Source organism: Mustela nigripes, chromosome 10 (genome assembly GCF_022355385.1).
Source record: "Mustela nigripes isolate SB6536 chromosome 10, MUSNIG.SB6536, whole genome shotgun sequence".
In the NCBI taxonomy this organism is placed as follows: Eukaryota; Metazoa; Chordata; class Mammalia; order Carnivora; family Mustelidae; genus Mustela; species Mustela nigripes.
In genome coordinates this window covers 11429694-11443636 of record NC_081566.1, presented here as the reverse complement: position 1 = coordinate 11443636, position 13943 = coordinate 11429694, and the positions used below count along the sequence as shown (strand labels likewise).

The 13943-nt window shown below is 46.5% G+C and overlaps 1 protein-coding gene across 1 annotated transcript in view; it reads left to right on the top strand.

The window, feature by feature from the left end:
• Nucleotides 1-13943, top strand: part of LOC132025394 (kinesin-like protein KIF28P) — a 60248-nt gene that overhangs the window by 29116 nt on the left and 17189 nt on the right. Inside the window, exons 6-10 of the mRNA XM_059412580.1 lie at nucleotides 3616-3770; nucleotides 7489-7600; nucleotides 8879-8946; nucleotides 10311-10395; nucleotides 12348-12484. Of these exons, the coding sequence (XP_059268563.1) occupies nucleotides 3616-3770; nucleotides 7489-7600; nucleotides 8879-8946; nucleotides 10311-10395; nucleotides 12348-12484 (557 nt within the window). The remainder of the gene's footprint in view (nucleotides 1-3615; nucleotides 3771-7488; nucleotides 7601-8878; nucleotides 8947-10310; nucleotides 10396-12347; nucleotides 12485-13943) is intronic.

Here is a 13943-nt window from a genome sequence, read left to right as displayed (position 1 = left end):
AAGAGAACAATTCCACTTACAATTCTATCAGAAAGAATAAAATACCCAGGAGTAAATTAAACTCCTCTGGGGGCGCCTGGGTGGCTCAGTGGGTTAAGCCTCTGCCTTCGGCTCAGGTCATGATCTCAGAGTCCTGGGATCGAGCCTTGCATCGGGACTCTCTGCTCAGCAGGGAGCCTGCTTCCCCCTCTTTCTCTGCCTGCCTCTCTGCCTGCTTGTGATCTTTCTCTCTGTCAAATAAATAAATAAAATCTTAAAAAAAAAAAAAAAAGAAATGTCCTCTGAAAACTCTAAGACATTGATAAAAGAAATTGAAGATGCAAATAAATGGAAAGACATTCCATGCCCCTGGGTTGGAAGAACAAATATTGTTAAATCATCTATACTAAAATCCAAAGTGAGCTACAGATTCAACACAATCCCCATCAAAATACCAATACTATTTTTTTTATAGAGCGAATAATCCTAAAATTTGTATGGAACCACAAAAGACTCCAAATAGCCAAAGCAATCTTAAAAGGAATAGAGCTGGAGTAATTGCAATCCTACATTCTAACCTACACTACAAAGCTATAGTAATCAGGACAGTATGGTACTGGCACAAAAACAGACACATAGATCAATGGAACAGAATAGAGAGCCCAGAAATAAACCCACACATTTATGGTCAATTAATCTATAACAAAGGAGGCAAGAATATATGATGGGAGAAACGACAATCTCTTCAATAAATAGTGGTGGGAAAACTAGCCAGCTACGTGCAAAATAACGAAACTGGACCACCTTCTAACACTGTACATGACAATAAATTCAAAATGGATTAAAGACCTAAAAGTGATTACTGAATCTATATAAAGAAAAAATAAAACATAGGGAGTCAATGTTCAGACGACAGTCTTAGTGATATTTTTCTGGATATATCTCCTCAGACAAGGGAAACAAAAGCAAAAATAAACATTGACTACATCAAAATAAAAAAGCTTTTGCACAGCAAAGGATCCCATCAACAAAATGGAAAGCAACATACAGAATGGGAGAAGACATTTGTGAACGGCGTAACCGACAAGGTGTTAGTATCCAAAAATACAAAAAGAATTTATACAAATCAACATCAAAGTAAAAACAAAAAACAGTCTGGCTTAAAAACTGTTCAGAGGATCTGAATAGACATTGTTCCAAAGAAGACTGATACAGAAACATGAAAAGATGCTCCACATCACTCATCACCAGGGAAATGCAAATCAAAATCACAATATGAAATATCAACTCCTGCCAGTCAGAACGGCTAAAATCAAGAAACCACAAGTGTTGGCGAGGATGTGGAGAAAGGGAAATGTCTGTGCCCTGCTGGTGGGAATGCCGACTAGAGTGGCCATTGTGGAAAACGGTGTGGAGGTCCTCCAAAATTAAAAATAGAAATACCATGTCCATCCAGTAATTCCACTGTTGAATACTTGCCCAAAGAAAATGACAAAACTATTTGAAAAAGATACATGTATCTCTGTATTTACTGCAGCACCACTTACCAGAACCAAGACACAGAAACAACCTGAGTGTTCATTGATACCATATGGTATATATACTCAATAAAATATTACCTCCCTTTAATAAAAGAATGAAATCATGCCTTTCAGGACAACATGCATGGACCTAGAGGGTGTTAGGCTAAGGGAAATAAGTCAGACACAGAAAAAAAAATATCATGTGACTTCACTTGTATATGGAGTCTTAAAACACAAGACAAATGAGCAAAGAGACACAGATAGAAACAGACTCATAAATACAGAGAGCGGGTGGTTGCCAGTGGGGAGGCTTTGGAGGGATAGGTGAAGAGGTGAAGGGGATTAAGAGGTACAAACTTCCAGGTATAGAAGAAGTAAGTCACAAGGATGAAAAGTGCAGCATAGAGAATGCAGTCAGTAATATTGTAATGACATTGTATAGAGACAGACGATAACTCCACTCATCACAGTGAGCATTTTGTAACATATATAATTGTCAAATCACTATGTTGTATACTGGAAACTAATGGCATGTCCCATGTCACCTGTGCTTTGATTAAAAGTAAAAAAAAAAAAAAAAAAAAAATGGGAGCCCCCAGGTGGCTCAGCTGGTGAAACACCTGACTCCTAGTTTCAGCTCAGGTCGTGATCTCAAGGTTGTGAGATCCAGCCCCGTGTGGGGCACCACACTCAGCAGGGAGTCTGCTTAAGATTCTCCCTCTCTCTCTCTCTGCCCCTCCCACCTCTCTCATGAGTGCACACTTTCTCAGATAAATACATCCTTTTTTTTTTTTTAAGATTTTATTTATTTATTTGACAGACGGAGATCACAAGTAGGCAGAGAAGCAGGCAGAGAGAGAGGAGGAAGCAGGTTCCCTGCTGAGCAGAGAGCCGGATGCGGGGCTCGATCCCAGGACTCTGGGATCATGACCTGAGCCAAAAGCACAGGCTTTAACCCCCTGAGCCACCCAGGTGCCCCATCCTTTTTTTTTTTTAAGTAAAAAAAAATAAAGATTGTCATAAACTTTAAGTACTATTCAGATGATTTTATGTTAGTAACATTCATAGACTTTACATATGGTTTGCCCTTTTTTAACTTGATGTTTTAGAGGCAAAGGAAGAAATCCACTGAAAAACATGTACGTAGCGATCTAGCATTACGCTCGCTCACTATTGGTGTAATGATATTAACATCTGTTACTGTATGCAGGGCATGGCTAGAACCGTTACTTCTCTTATCTGTTACCCTCCTAACACCCAAATAATATGCCATGATCCCTGTTTTCCAATTAAGACAGTTGCAATTCTGAAAAGCTAGTTCTCACAGTCATGTAACCAACAAGGGATCTGTCACATTCTAAAATCCACGTTCTTTTTCCCTCCCTGCATGACCACACTGTCCCGAACAGTTCCTTATTTTGCAGATTTCCCAGTATTCAAATGTTTGATCACAGAAATACTAGAGCAGTAAATGGGATCTAATATACCACTGGAAATAGCTTTGCAAAATTGAGAAGGAGAAACTGAGACAGATATTTGAGCCTGATGATTTATTAATGTGAAATGTCCCTGTAAAGAAGACAGCCCTTTTTTTGAGAGAGAGAGAGAGAAAGGTGAGCAGGAGGTGGAGGGGCGGAGGTAGAGAGAGAGAATCTTAAGCAGACTCCTTCACCAGCAGGTAGTCCGACATGGGGCTTAGCTCCCACAACCTTGAGATCATGACCTGAGCTGAAACCAAGAGTCGGTGCTTAACTGGCAGAGCCACCCAGGTACCCGAAGTAGTCTTTTAATTTGTAAATTTTATTATATATTTTTGAGTGTGAAGTACAATTAGGGAAAAAATTTTAATTCCAAGAATTTTTTTATTATGTTATGTTAGTCGCCATACAGGACACCATTAGTTTTTGATGTCATGTTCCATGATTCATTGTTTGTGTATAACACCCAGTGCTCCATGCAATCCGTGCCCCCCCCTTAATACCCATCACCGGGCTCACCAGTCCCCCCACCCCCTCTTCTAAAACCCTCAGTTTGTTTTAAAGTGTGAACGAGATGGACTTCATATGTAGCCTGCTACCACTCTAATAGCACGACTTGTGGTGCTTTCCTACAGGTTTTCCTAGACAGACACCTCACCAAGCAGTCCAGTATTAATTTGGTGGATTTAGCAGGAAGTGAAAGGCAGAAATCTTCAGGATCTGAAGGAGACAGACTGAGGGAAGGATCACGAGTTAACTTAAGCTTAACCAATTTAGGAAATGTTATCAGGTAAATAATTGATGCATGGGTATTTATTTCTGCTGTAAAAATGTCCTCAGAAATTTTTAAAAATCAGATTAATCATAGACCTCGGTTCATGACCCACTGTCATCATTGGTTCATACCTGGTCCTCCTATATATTTTATTTTAAACATATTGTTCTTATTGTTGATGTTGATGTTGTTGTTGTTGTTGTTGTTTAAAGATTTTATTTATTTGACAGAGAGAAACACAGTGAGAGACTGAACACAAGCAGGGGGAGCAGGAGAGGGAGAAGCAGGCTTCCTTCCCAGCAGGGAACCTGATGTGCGACTTGATCCCAGGACCCTGGGATCATGACCTGAGCTTAAAGCAGACGCTTAACAACTGAGCCACCCCAGTGCCCCAACGTATTGCCCCAGTGCCCCAACGTATTGCTTTTTAATAAAACTAAGAACACCAGTTAAGGTCACCACCCAACCCAAGAAAGAGTTGTTATTTCTCCGCTACGCTCTCCTTAGAGGTAGCCACCATCTTGGATTTTGTTTTTCCTCTCTCTGTGCCTCACTCCCTTTCTTGTTTTCTCACTTCTGACTATTAAGTTTGTGACACTCATTTCAGAAATGTACAAAAAAGGTAAAATATTATAGGTTTTTAGATCTTGTTCTTTTTTAAATGATCAAAGTATAAATTATGTGAAGTACACCAATCTTAAATGTTCAGTTTGGTGAATTTTTATATGTATATATCTACATGATTACTACCAAGCTCAAGATATAGGACATGCCCAAAGCCCAGAAAGTTCCCTCGTATCCTCCCCCTAGCTTTTACTCCCACCGAAAGAAACTGGCCTTTGCTACTAAAAATTGGTTTTTCCTAAAACTATCTTGATTTTCATCTAAATGTGACCATTTATAAGAGGTCACCCACTTCTGCATCTGGCTTATTTCACTAAGGACTGCGTCTGTGAGACTAAGCCATGTTTCTCATGTAATGTATTCACTCTTTTTCATTGCTATGTAGGATTCCATAGCAGAAAATATACCACAATTCATTTATCCCTTCTTCCATTGATGGACATTTCGTTTGTATCCAGGTTTTGACCATTATGAATAATGTTGCTGTGAACATTCTTGTACATACGCTTTGGGGAAAATAATTTCTTATTCTCCTCAAGGATACATCGGGAGTAGAATTGCTGGGATTGGCTTTTGCATCCAACATTATTAACAATAAGTGTCCATGTTATGTGTGGCTTTGGTTAATTGCCTTCTATTCTGTCACTAAACATTGTGTCTCTAAGACTCCCTATGGTAGTAGAAGTTGTTACTTCTTTTTCATTATGATATAGTATTTCATTATGGGTATATGCCATGATTTATTCATTTGTTCTCCTTTTGGTTTGGCATTTCGGTTGTTTCCAGGTTTTGGAACATTCTTGTACAAGTCACTGGGTATCAATATATTAAAGTTTCTCTTGAGTACAGACAAAGGACTGAAATTGTTGCGTTGTTTGTAAGGTTGTGTGCAATAGCTGCTTTTTTTTTTTTTTTTTTTCAGTACCTAACTTTTGACAGTGGGGACAGATTATTTTCCAAGAGTCTGGGGCAATTTATACTCCCAGCAGCAATGTATAAAATATCCCACTGAGCCACATCTTTTCTAAGACTTAATATTGTCACATTTCTTGATATTTTCTGATTAAATGGTCTACCCATGGTCTGGATATTCCTGGTTATTAGCAAGTTTGAGCAGCATTTGGTATGTTTACTGGCAATATGTCTTCTCTCAAAATACCTTATGTTTGCCAGTTACTGTCTTTTTATTGATTTTTAGGCATTTTTTATGTATTTCATATTACTCTTTCCTCAGGTATATAATAAATCTTTTCCCAGCAGGTAGCTTGTCTTTTCACTTTAAGGTATCTGTTGATGAGCAGAAATCATGGTAATGGTTTTTGTTTTGCATTTCTTGTGCCTTGTTAAAGAAGAGTCCAAAAGGTATCTCCCTACGTTTTGCTTAATTTCCTATCCATCTGGAGTTGATGTCTGTGCATAGTTTAAGATAGGCATCCTTTTTGTTATTTTTTCCTTACAGATTACCAATTTTTCCAGTTACACTTGTTGAACAGTTCCTCCTTTCCTTGGTGGATTTCCTGTGCTACCTCTGTCACAGACCAAAATTCTATATATTTTATTTAACTTTTTAATATGTTCAACTGGTCAAAGTCTAAATATTAATAAATGCTTCATCCTCTTCCTGGATAATACAAGGATCTCCAGCCTACATTTGTGATCGTTGTTATGTATGTTAATTCTACTCTTCTTTAACCCCAAAGACATTACTATTTCTATTTTACACAGTGTTCACTCTTTAAATTACTCATGCCTTCTTAAACCTCAGAGATGCTGAGATCAGTTTCCTCCTGGTGGAAGAACAGTCTATAGAATTTCCTTGAGTGATCACCTGCTGATGGCAAATTCTGGTTTTGTTGAAATGTGTTTATTTCACCTCATGCTTGAAAGGTAATTTTGCTGGGTATATAATTCCAGATGTGCAGTATTTTCTTTCAGCTATTAAGGCTGCAGTTTCCTGTTTTCTGCTGGTGGTCTAATGGCTATTTCCTTGAAGAAAATCAATCTTTCCCTTTAGCTGCTTATAAGCTCTTTTGTTTTGATGTTCTCCAATTTCATTATGTTGCACCTGAGTGTGAATTTATTTATTCTGCTTGGAATTCCCTGGCTTCCATAGCTCTGTAGATTAGTGATTTTCATCAGGACTGGAAAGCTCTCAGCCAGTACTTCTCATGCACTGTCTGCCCATTTATTTTCTCTCTTCTCTTCTGGAACTTCGATCAGACCATTTAAATCTTCTCACCTGTCCTCCAAGACTCTTAACCTTCCTTGATTGTTTGCCATCTCTGGAGGTCTCTGGGCTGCAATCCAGCTCATCTCTTTTGAACTATCTAGTTCATTAATTCCAGTTATAGCAGTGTCTAACTTGCTGTTAAACCTGTCCATTGTATTTTTCATTTCAGTTACTGTATTTCTTTCTTCCCAGCAGATCATTTTGTTTCTTTCTCCAGTCTTCTAGATTCATTCTCTAAATTCCTTGTCACTGTTGGTGATTATAATTTCCCATCAATAGGATTGCGTCCCTTCTCCTGCCCGCTCTGGTCAGGGACAACACCGCAGTGTCTGCAGTCCCCTGGAGTGGGGTGGGGACTGGCACATTGACTTATTCACACTTTTTCTGGTGCCTTGTCATACAGGGGTCCTAACTTTATGGGCTCTTCTGAGGGCAGAATGAGAGAAAAGCAAGAAGAGGACTTAACCCCTTTCCCCATTCTGGTCTTTACACTTCTAGCTGGTGCCCTCTTCCTCAGACTGAAACTCTTCTTTATACACAGATTTACAACAGCCTGCAGGTTCCTCCGGTTTTCCTCACAAAATTTAGCATGTCTGCTCTCCTCAGATCTAGGCTTCCCTGTCTGTCACCATCTCTCTGTCAGGGACATCTCTCTGTCATGAGCTCAGAGAGGGAGCTGGTGGCCCATGTGGGTCGCCATCTTGCTGCAACATCGTCATACAGAAAGTGTCTCAACCAGTGGATATTATTTAGTCATGGCTCAGGTTTATGGGGTCAAAGACAGGATCGGACGGGTGTTTCTGACTTATTCCTGAGGAGACAGATTTCTTCTTGACCTATTTTTTTTATCTGTTCTTTTGTATTTCCTTTTTCATTAAGTGCCTTGGCTGACGCCGCCATGGGGAAGAGAGTTTTGCACGTTCCCTACAGAGACTCCGTCCTGACCAAACTTCTCCAGCCAGCTCTGGGCGGAAACAGTAGAACCGCTTTGGTAAAGTGACTTTCTTGCAGCGTGTGAGATTGACTTGGCGGTTGCTGTTGTCGTCACTGTTCCTGTCACAATTACGCTCTGTGTACTGTGACGTCACACTTTGCATATATGTAACACATTCTTCCCTTGCTCGTGACTCCTGGAACTCTCTCTACTGCAATGTTCAAATATTGCTCATTTTTGTTTTTTATTCATTCTCTTCTGTAGTTTTCAGGTTCTCTACATGGAACATTACTATTATTATCCAGAAGAAACATATGAGTTTTCAAATCACACTGAGATGGTCGTACTATTCTAAATTGGGGGTCATTTCAGGGCAGGACTAGAAGTCTGTCTGATCATGTGTGACCATGTGACACAAGGCAGGTGTTTAAGCTGGAGAGGAGCTGAACTGTGTCACCTTAGCGGAGACTCCAGAGTCTTCCTAATGAATGCTGGCCAAGTGGGTACAATGTAGAATGTGTTAGAATCGGGATTCTCTGCCATTTGGCTCCAGGTGTGGGAAGGACCAACTCTGCCTGCCCCCTGCCTGCTGTCCCGGTTGGGAGAGAAATGCTCACTGCCCGGCCGGTTCTGTGCACACTGTCCTAAATTCACAGCAGAAGACATCCTTATTCTCTACCACTGAGCCTTGCAGCGTTTAAAAATATTGTAACGTTTTTCTGGCTGTCTATCTGCCCATGGGCCTCAATGGGAACATCCCCCAAGAACCTGGAATTTAAAAAGGGCCCGTAAGATGCTCAGAACATTAGACTACAAAGTCAAGTGCAGCAGGTCTGAGCCAGTGTGTGCAAACACTGGTGGACTTGCGGGTCTGTGGGGTAAGGCCCTGACTCAGGCGCTACGATGCTTTAACAGAGGTAGATGTGGTTGGGAGGAGGTTGGACGTTCCTCAAAGAGCACCTGCAAAGCCAACATCCAACCGCTTGGTCCTCTATGCTCCGATCCTATTTCTGGCACAAGTATCTTCACATTTCCTTTGCTTTAGAAATAATCTAAAGTGGATCTACTAACTGTATTCCCTCGACAGTGTTGCTGTGTGTTGGGAAGACATGTCCTGTGTTTGTGTCGTGTATCTGAGGTCCGTGAGCTGCCTCTGTGTGTGTGTGTGTGTTGGGGGGTATATGTGAAGTCGACATAGGCTGTAAATGTGGGTCGCGTGTATTTTCCAAGTTGTAAAGCTCGAGCAATAGTGTAAATCACAAGATATTCTATGAACGTTAGCCACTACAACAGACCCCTCTAAAATCGCTCAGGCTGAGAGGCCGTTCTTTACAGATCGCAGCCATAAGCCCAGCTGACCTCTGCTACGAAGAAACTTTGTCCACACTAAGATACGCGGAAAGGTACGGGTATGAGTGTCTACTATCCCGCGTGGCTCCCGGTTCTGAATCTGCCAGATTCTTCCAGTACCCTTCCACCCAATGGGTTGGCAGCTGGGGAAGAGCTCTGGGAGGAGGCAGGACAGAATGCTTCCTGGGGGACCCGGGGCCCCCCTGAGCCTGTCACTCGGTTGCTCCAGCTCTGCCTGGGAGAGGCACCGGGGGCTCCAAACAATGGAGATGGACCGATGCCAATCCTGATGTGATTGACGTCAGTCTCCCTGTATTTTCCCGCCGAGCGGCATGGCCCTTCACACATTTCTCCCCTTGTCACGTGGCTCACGGGGAGCACAGAGAAAGGCAGGCAGGGGCTCTTAACGCTAGTAACATGGGAGGCGCGGCTTTCCCCTGGGCCGGTTCTCATTTCTCCAGGCCCCACGCATACGGATGATCCTCTCAGAGCAGATGGTCACCAGCATCTCCCCCCGGGGAGGGGCCGTCATCGCCGGGTTCCTTCTGTCCAGCGGGGCCGGGGAGCAAGTCTACAGCCGGGGCCTGGGCAGGAGGCTGCGGCCCAGACAGGTTCCTGCTTTTTGAGGCAGGCAATCTGGATCCTGCTTCTCCAGACCCTTTTGAGGAAGATGAGGGTGCGGGGCAAGGGAGCCTCTAAGGAGCAGCCCTCCACCCCTTTTGCGTGGCAGACACCGAGAAGCCCCCACCGGGACCCACCTGTCAGGGTCAGACGGGACCTTGGGATTCTGGGCCTCCCACCCCTCCGCGGCCTCCCTTACGGAGGGACGCGATTTCTCATCAGAGTCGGGGTGAAGAACCCAAGAGATCAGGCATGAGCCATGCCTGACACGGGGCGGCTGCTCAAAACCGCAGGGGTCACTGTCCCGCGCAGTAGTGGCCCCTGGTAGGGAAGGAGGCTTGCATTGCAAGGACACAGACTAGCGTCTCCCTTCACGGAGCAGCCTAGAGACCGTGTCACACCGTTAGATGTTTCTTCCAGCATCTGCACTGCGAGCTCACGTCTTTGGGTCGACTTGGTCTCTCCGCTCACTAGATGCAAATCTGTTGCGGGCAGATTTCACACGAGAGACCATGTGATGCGGAGGAAGGAGAAAACAGTAGCCCAAAGTCCTGGGCTCACAGCCTGGCTCTGCCATGGGGCCGTGGGCCTTGGGGGCCAAGCCTTAGAAACCCGTCCCTTCCTCACTGAAAGAAGTAAGGTGACCACAGTTAGCCAACCAAAGCCCAGGATCCGCAGTCAAGCTCGAATTTCAGAGGCAGAGCGAGTCAGGAATGTGTTAGCTCTGCCCATTTCTGGCCGGCGCCCTGCAAAGTGGCCCAGGGCCTCATTGTGTGTTCTTCTTTGCACACGGAAGGGCTAAAAAGATCCAGAATAAAGCTGTGGTCAACACCTCGATGCTGATGAGAGAGTCAAAGGCAGAGAACAGCAAAGCGCTGCTTGCACACGGAAATTCCAGGACGGCAGGTAAACGGAGTCTGGGTCCAGGCCAGCAGCAGGAAGGCCGGGAGCAGGATGGCGGGAGGGACCGGTTGCAGGCTCAGCACGGGGCTTGGGGTGGGGGACACCTGCTTGGAATCACTGGAGCCCTAGCCCAGGGCAGCCTCCAGGGACATTTTGGCCTTTATTTTGAGGCAAATGCAGAGTCCCATGCAATTGTAAGAAATAAAGGGCCCTGCCCTTCCTGGAGGGTCATTTTCAGTCTCATTTTTATTACCATTTTTGTTCTGAAGCCATGGTTTCTCCCGAGAAGACTCTTTCCTTCCCAGAATTGCACGGTGGCCACCTGACGTTGATTCTACTGATGGCCTCATGCAGTTAAATGATGTTCAACTCTCCAGAAACCTTAACGGCAGCACCCGTGGGGGCAGCAGAAACACTCACGGCACACCCAGCTGGTTTTTAGTTATTCTGCTCCTCGCCTTTGATATTGCACAACTGTTGCTGAAATGCCTCCTCCCCTTCCAGAGTGGCCGCCCTGTCTGCTGGCCGAACAGGGTCCCAGGCCGCAGACAGGCCAGCCGACCTGGGCACACCAGCTGCAGCAGGCTCGGGAAGAGTGGCAGCAGCGGTACCTGGCCATCGCCCAGGTGAGCCTCGCTGCCTCCACCTGCGGAGGCCAGCCCCTGGCGGGGATCCTCACCCCATTCCCAGATGCGCACGGCCGCCTGGGCAGCACGCTCAGGTGGATCATAAGGGGGGCTTCTGTTTCCAGTGAGTGTGTAGTACAGGAGATGTGACAGTGACTTACATTTATGCTGGGTCAAGGACAAGAGACAAGCAGGGACAAGAGACAAGCCAAGAGGGTTGATGAGTGAGGCTGAGGGTAGATCCAAGGCTGCCCATAATTACAGTTTGCGGAGAATTTGAGGACCATGAACTGTCTTATGGGGATGGTATGATGCCCTGAACCCCGGTGTCTAGCGTGACGTTCACTGCCGGTATCAGATCCTAAGTGGGTTGTCCTGTGACTTTCACATGTGGGTCGGGGAGATGCCCGCTTAGTCCCACATCCACGGCACACTCCCGCCATGACCTGGGCCCCAAAGTCACAGGCTCCGCATGAACCCCAAGTCAGGGACTAGGCACAGAGCCCTTGGGGAGAGGTGGCGTAAGCCCGGCCGGCCTTCCAAATTCGTGAAGACTGGAATAGAGGTGAGCCTCAGGCTCAGGGGGTGCAGTTGGGGTCGGGGGGTCTGCAGCACTGGGAGGCCAGGCCGAGTTAGGGCCCAAGGGTTCCAGAGGTGCGGACAGTAACAACAGAAAAGGATCTGACCCTCCTTACTCTCTATCTGAATTTCAAGATTTAAAAGTTTTCCTTGTGCCTTCACGGCACAGTCCAGGTCTATCGATCCTCTAGAAGGCCAAGACCGATCAGTACTGCACTCAGGGATGAAATGCGCTCAGGTGACCAGGAGAGTCCTACAGCCGTCACATTTGTCATCAACATCTGATGACCAGTAGGGGGAGCGTGGGATGTAGGGGAACAGGCTTAGCTGCGGCCTGGGGAAGGATGAGGCGGGGGAGGCAGCCGCCTGGGGCCTGGAGATGGCAGGGGGTGCGGTATGGGGGGAGGGGGCGCAGGGCAGGAAGGAGAGGTCAGGGTGGAAGGGGCCGATGCAGGGCAGCCGGGAACGGGGAGCAGAGCTGGGGACTGGCTACACTTTGCAACAGATGAACTCAGCCCCTGACGACTGACCTGCCAAGGGTCTCACCCCTGCCCAGACGAGCCCCCAGCCTCACTCGGCCTCCCTCGTCTGGATTCGCTTTACTGGGTAATTTGACGGGATGCATGGACCACTGGCTTTGGGAGCAAGTGGATAGGACAGGAATGCTACTCTCTCCTGAGCGTGCGAGCCCTGGGACCTCTCTGTGTCTCCTCCAGGAGCGGCAGATGACCGAGACCTTCCCTCACCTCCTCAACGTCAACGAGGACCCGCAGCTCACGGGCGTTCTCAAGTTCTTCATTCAGACTGGTACTCGCCACCTCCTCCCCCGACCCCGACCCCGACCCCCTCTGCACCTGCCCCTGCTTCTTGCTTCACAAGGATGTTTCTGTTCCTTTGGAATCTCTCTTTTTGCGGTAAATACATGCAACACAGAGCTCCCCATGCTGACCGTTGTTAAGTAGTTCAGGGACATTGGTGCATTCACAGTACTCTGCATCCATCGCCCCCGATCCGTCTCCAGAACCTTCCCTCTCCTCAAACCGAAACACTGTCCCCAATCAACAACTCTCAGCAGCCCTGCCCCACCCGCTGCGCTTAGGACTACTCTAGGCCCCCGTGTGAGTGGGATTGTACCATCTCTGTCGGTCTGTGACAGTATGTCTCACTTAGCATAATGTCCTTGAGGTTCCTTTTTTTATTGTAGCAGGTGTCAGATCTCCTTCCCTCCCTTTGAAGGCTGAGTAATAGTCCATTAGGTGTATAGACCACATTTTTTTTATTAATCTATTCAAACTTTGGAAAATGGCATCGGTTTCATAGTAACCATAGGCTTTCCACACCCTGGCCCTATGCGCACCCCAGGACAGGAGGGGGATCATGCAGGATGGAAGTGGGGGGCAGCCCCCCAGGAGGGCCAGAGTGGTGTTCTGGGCTCTGCCCAGGGGTCAGTAACAGGACAGAGACAGAATGTCACAGACCAGGACCTGGAAACCAGGCTTCAGCCCATCTCCCAAGGCCCAGATGCAATAGTTTCTTCCCTCAGAATTCCTACCAGTAAGGTGGAATTTGAAAAAAGTTAGGAATATCTCCCCAAAAGGGCGGAAGGTAAAACAATTATCCCTAAGGCAGCGTGGTGTGCAAGGACTTCTGGCTGAAAACCCTAGTGGGGGCAAAACCCCTGCACGATCCTCTAGGAGATGAAATGGCGTGGCCCAATGTGCAACATGATCCTCCATCAAGGTCAAATCCCAACACACTGACAGACCAATTCTCCTCATTCTTTTCAAGGCTCATGTGACGCTGGTCGCGCTCCATCGAATGCCATCCTTCTTCAGGGCTTGGGGTAAGTCTCCAAGAGCCATCTTTGCCCAGCAGGCGAGAGCCGTGACCAGTCAGCCCACAGGAGAGCCTCCATGTTGGTCTGGTCATCACCGGGTCAGGCCACAGAGCCGGCTGGACCACCCCAAATAAGAAAGTGCCAGACTGTTCGTGGGATCCACTCCAGGGCTTGGGGAAGAAAGCCTCGTAAGGGCTTTCAAGCCCTCACTGAATCCCTGCTGTTGCTCTCCACTTGTCTCCTCGGGGAGGAAGATCCGTGGCCAGACGCTGTATAAGAATTCTGCACGAGGGGACCCACGTAGATGATGCCCACCTCCAGTGTCTCATGTCTTTTCTGGTCTTACCCACCAAAGCGACAGCACCCCAGATCCCTGCGCTCAGCGTCTTGCCTCACCAACTGGGCTGAGAGCAAGCCCAGCCTTTGAGGTGATCGCCTCTAAAAAGGGAGGCCCCGCTGCCCCCTATGGCGGTCCCTGTGACCT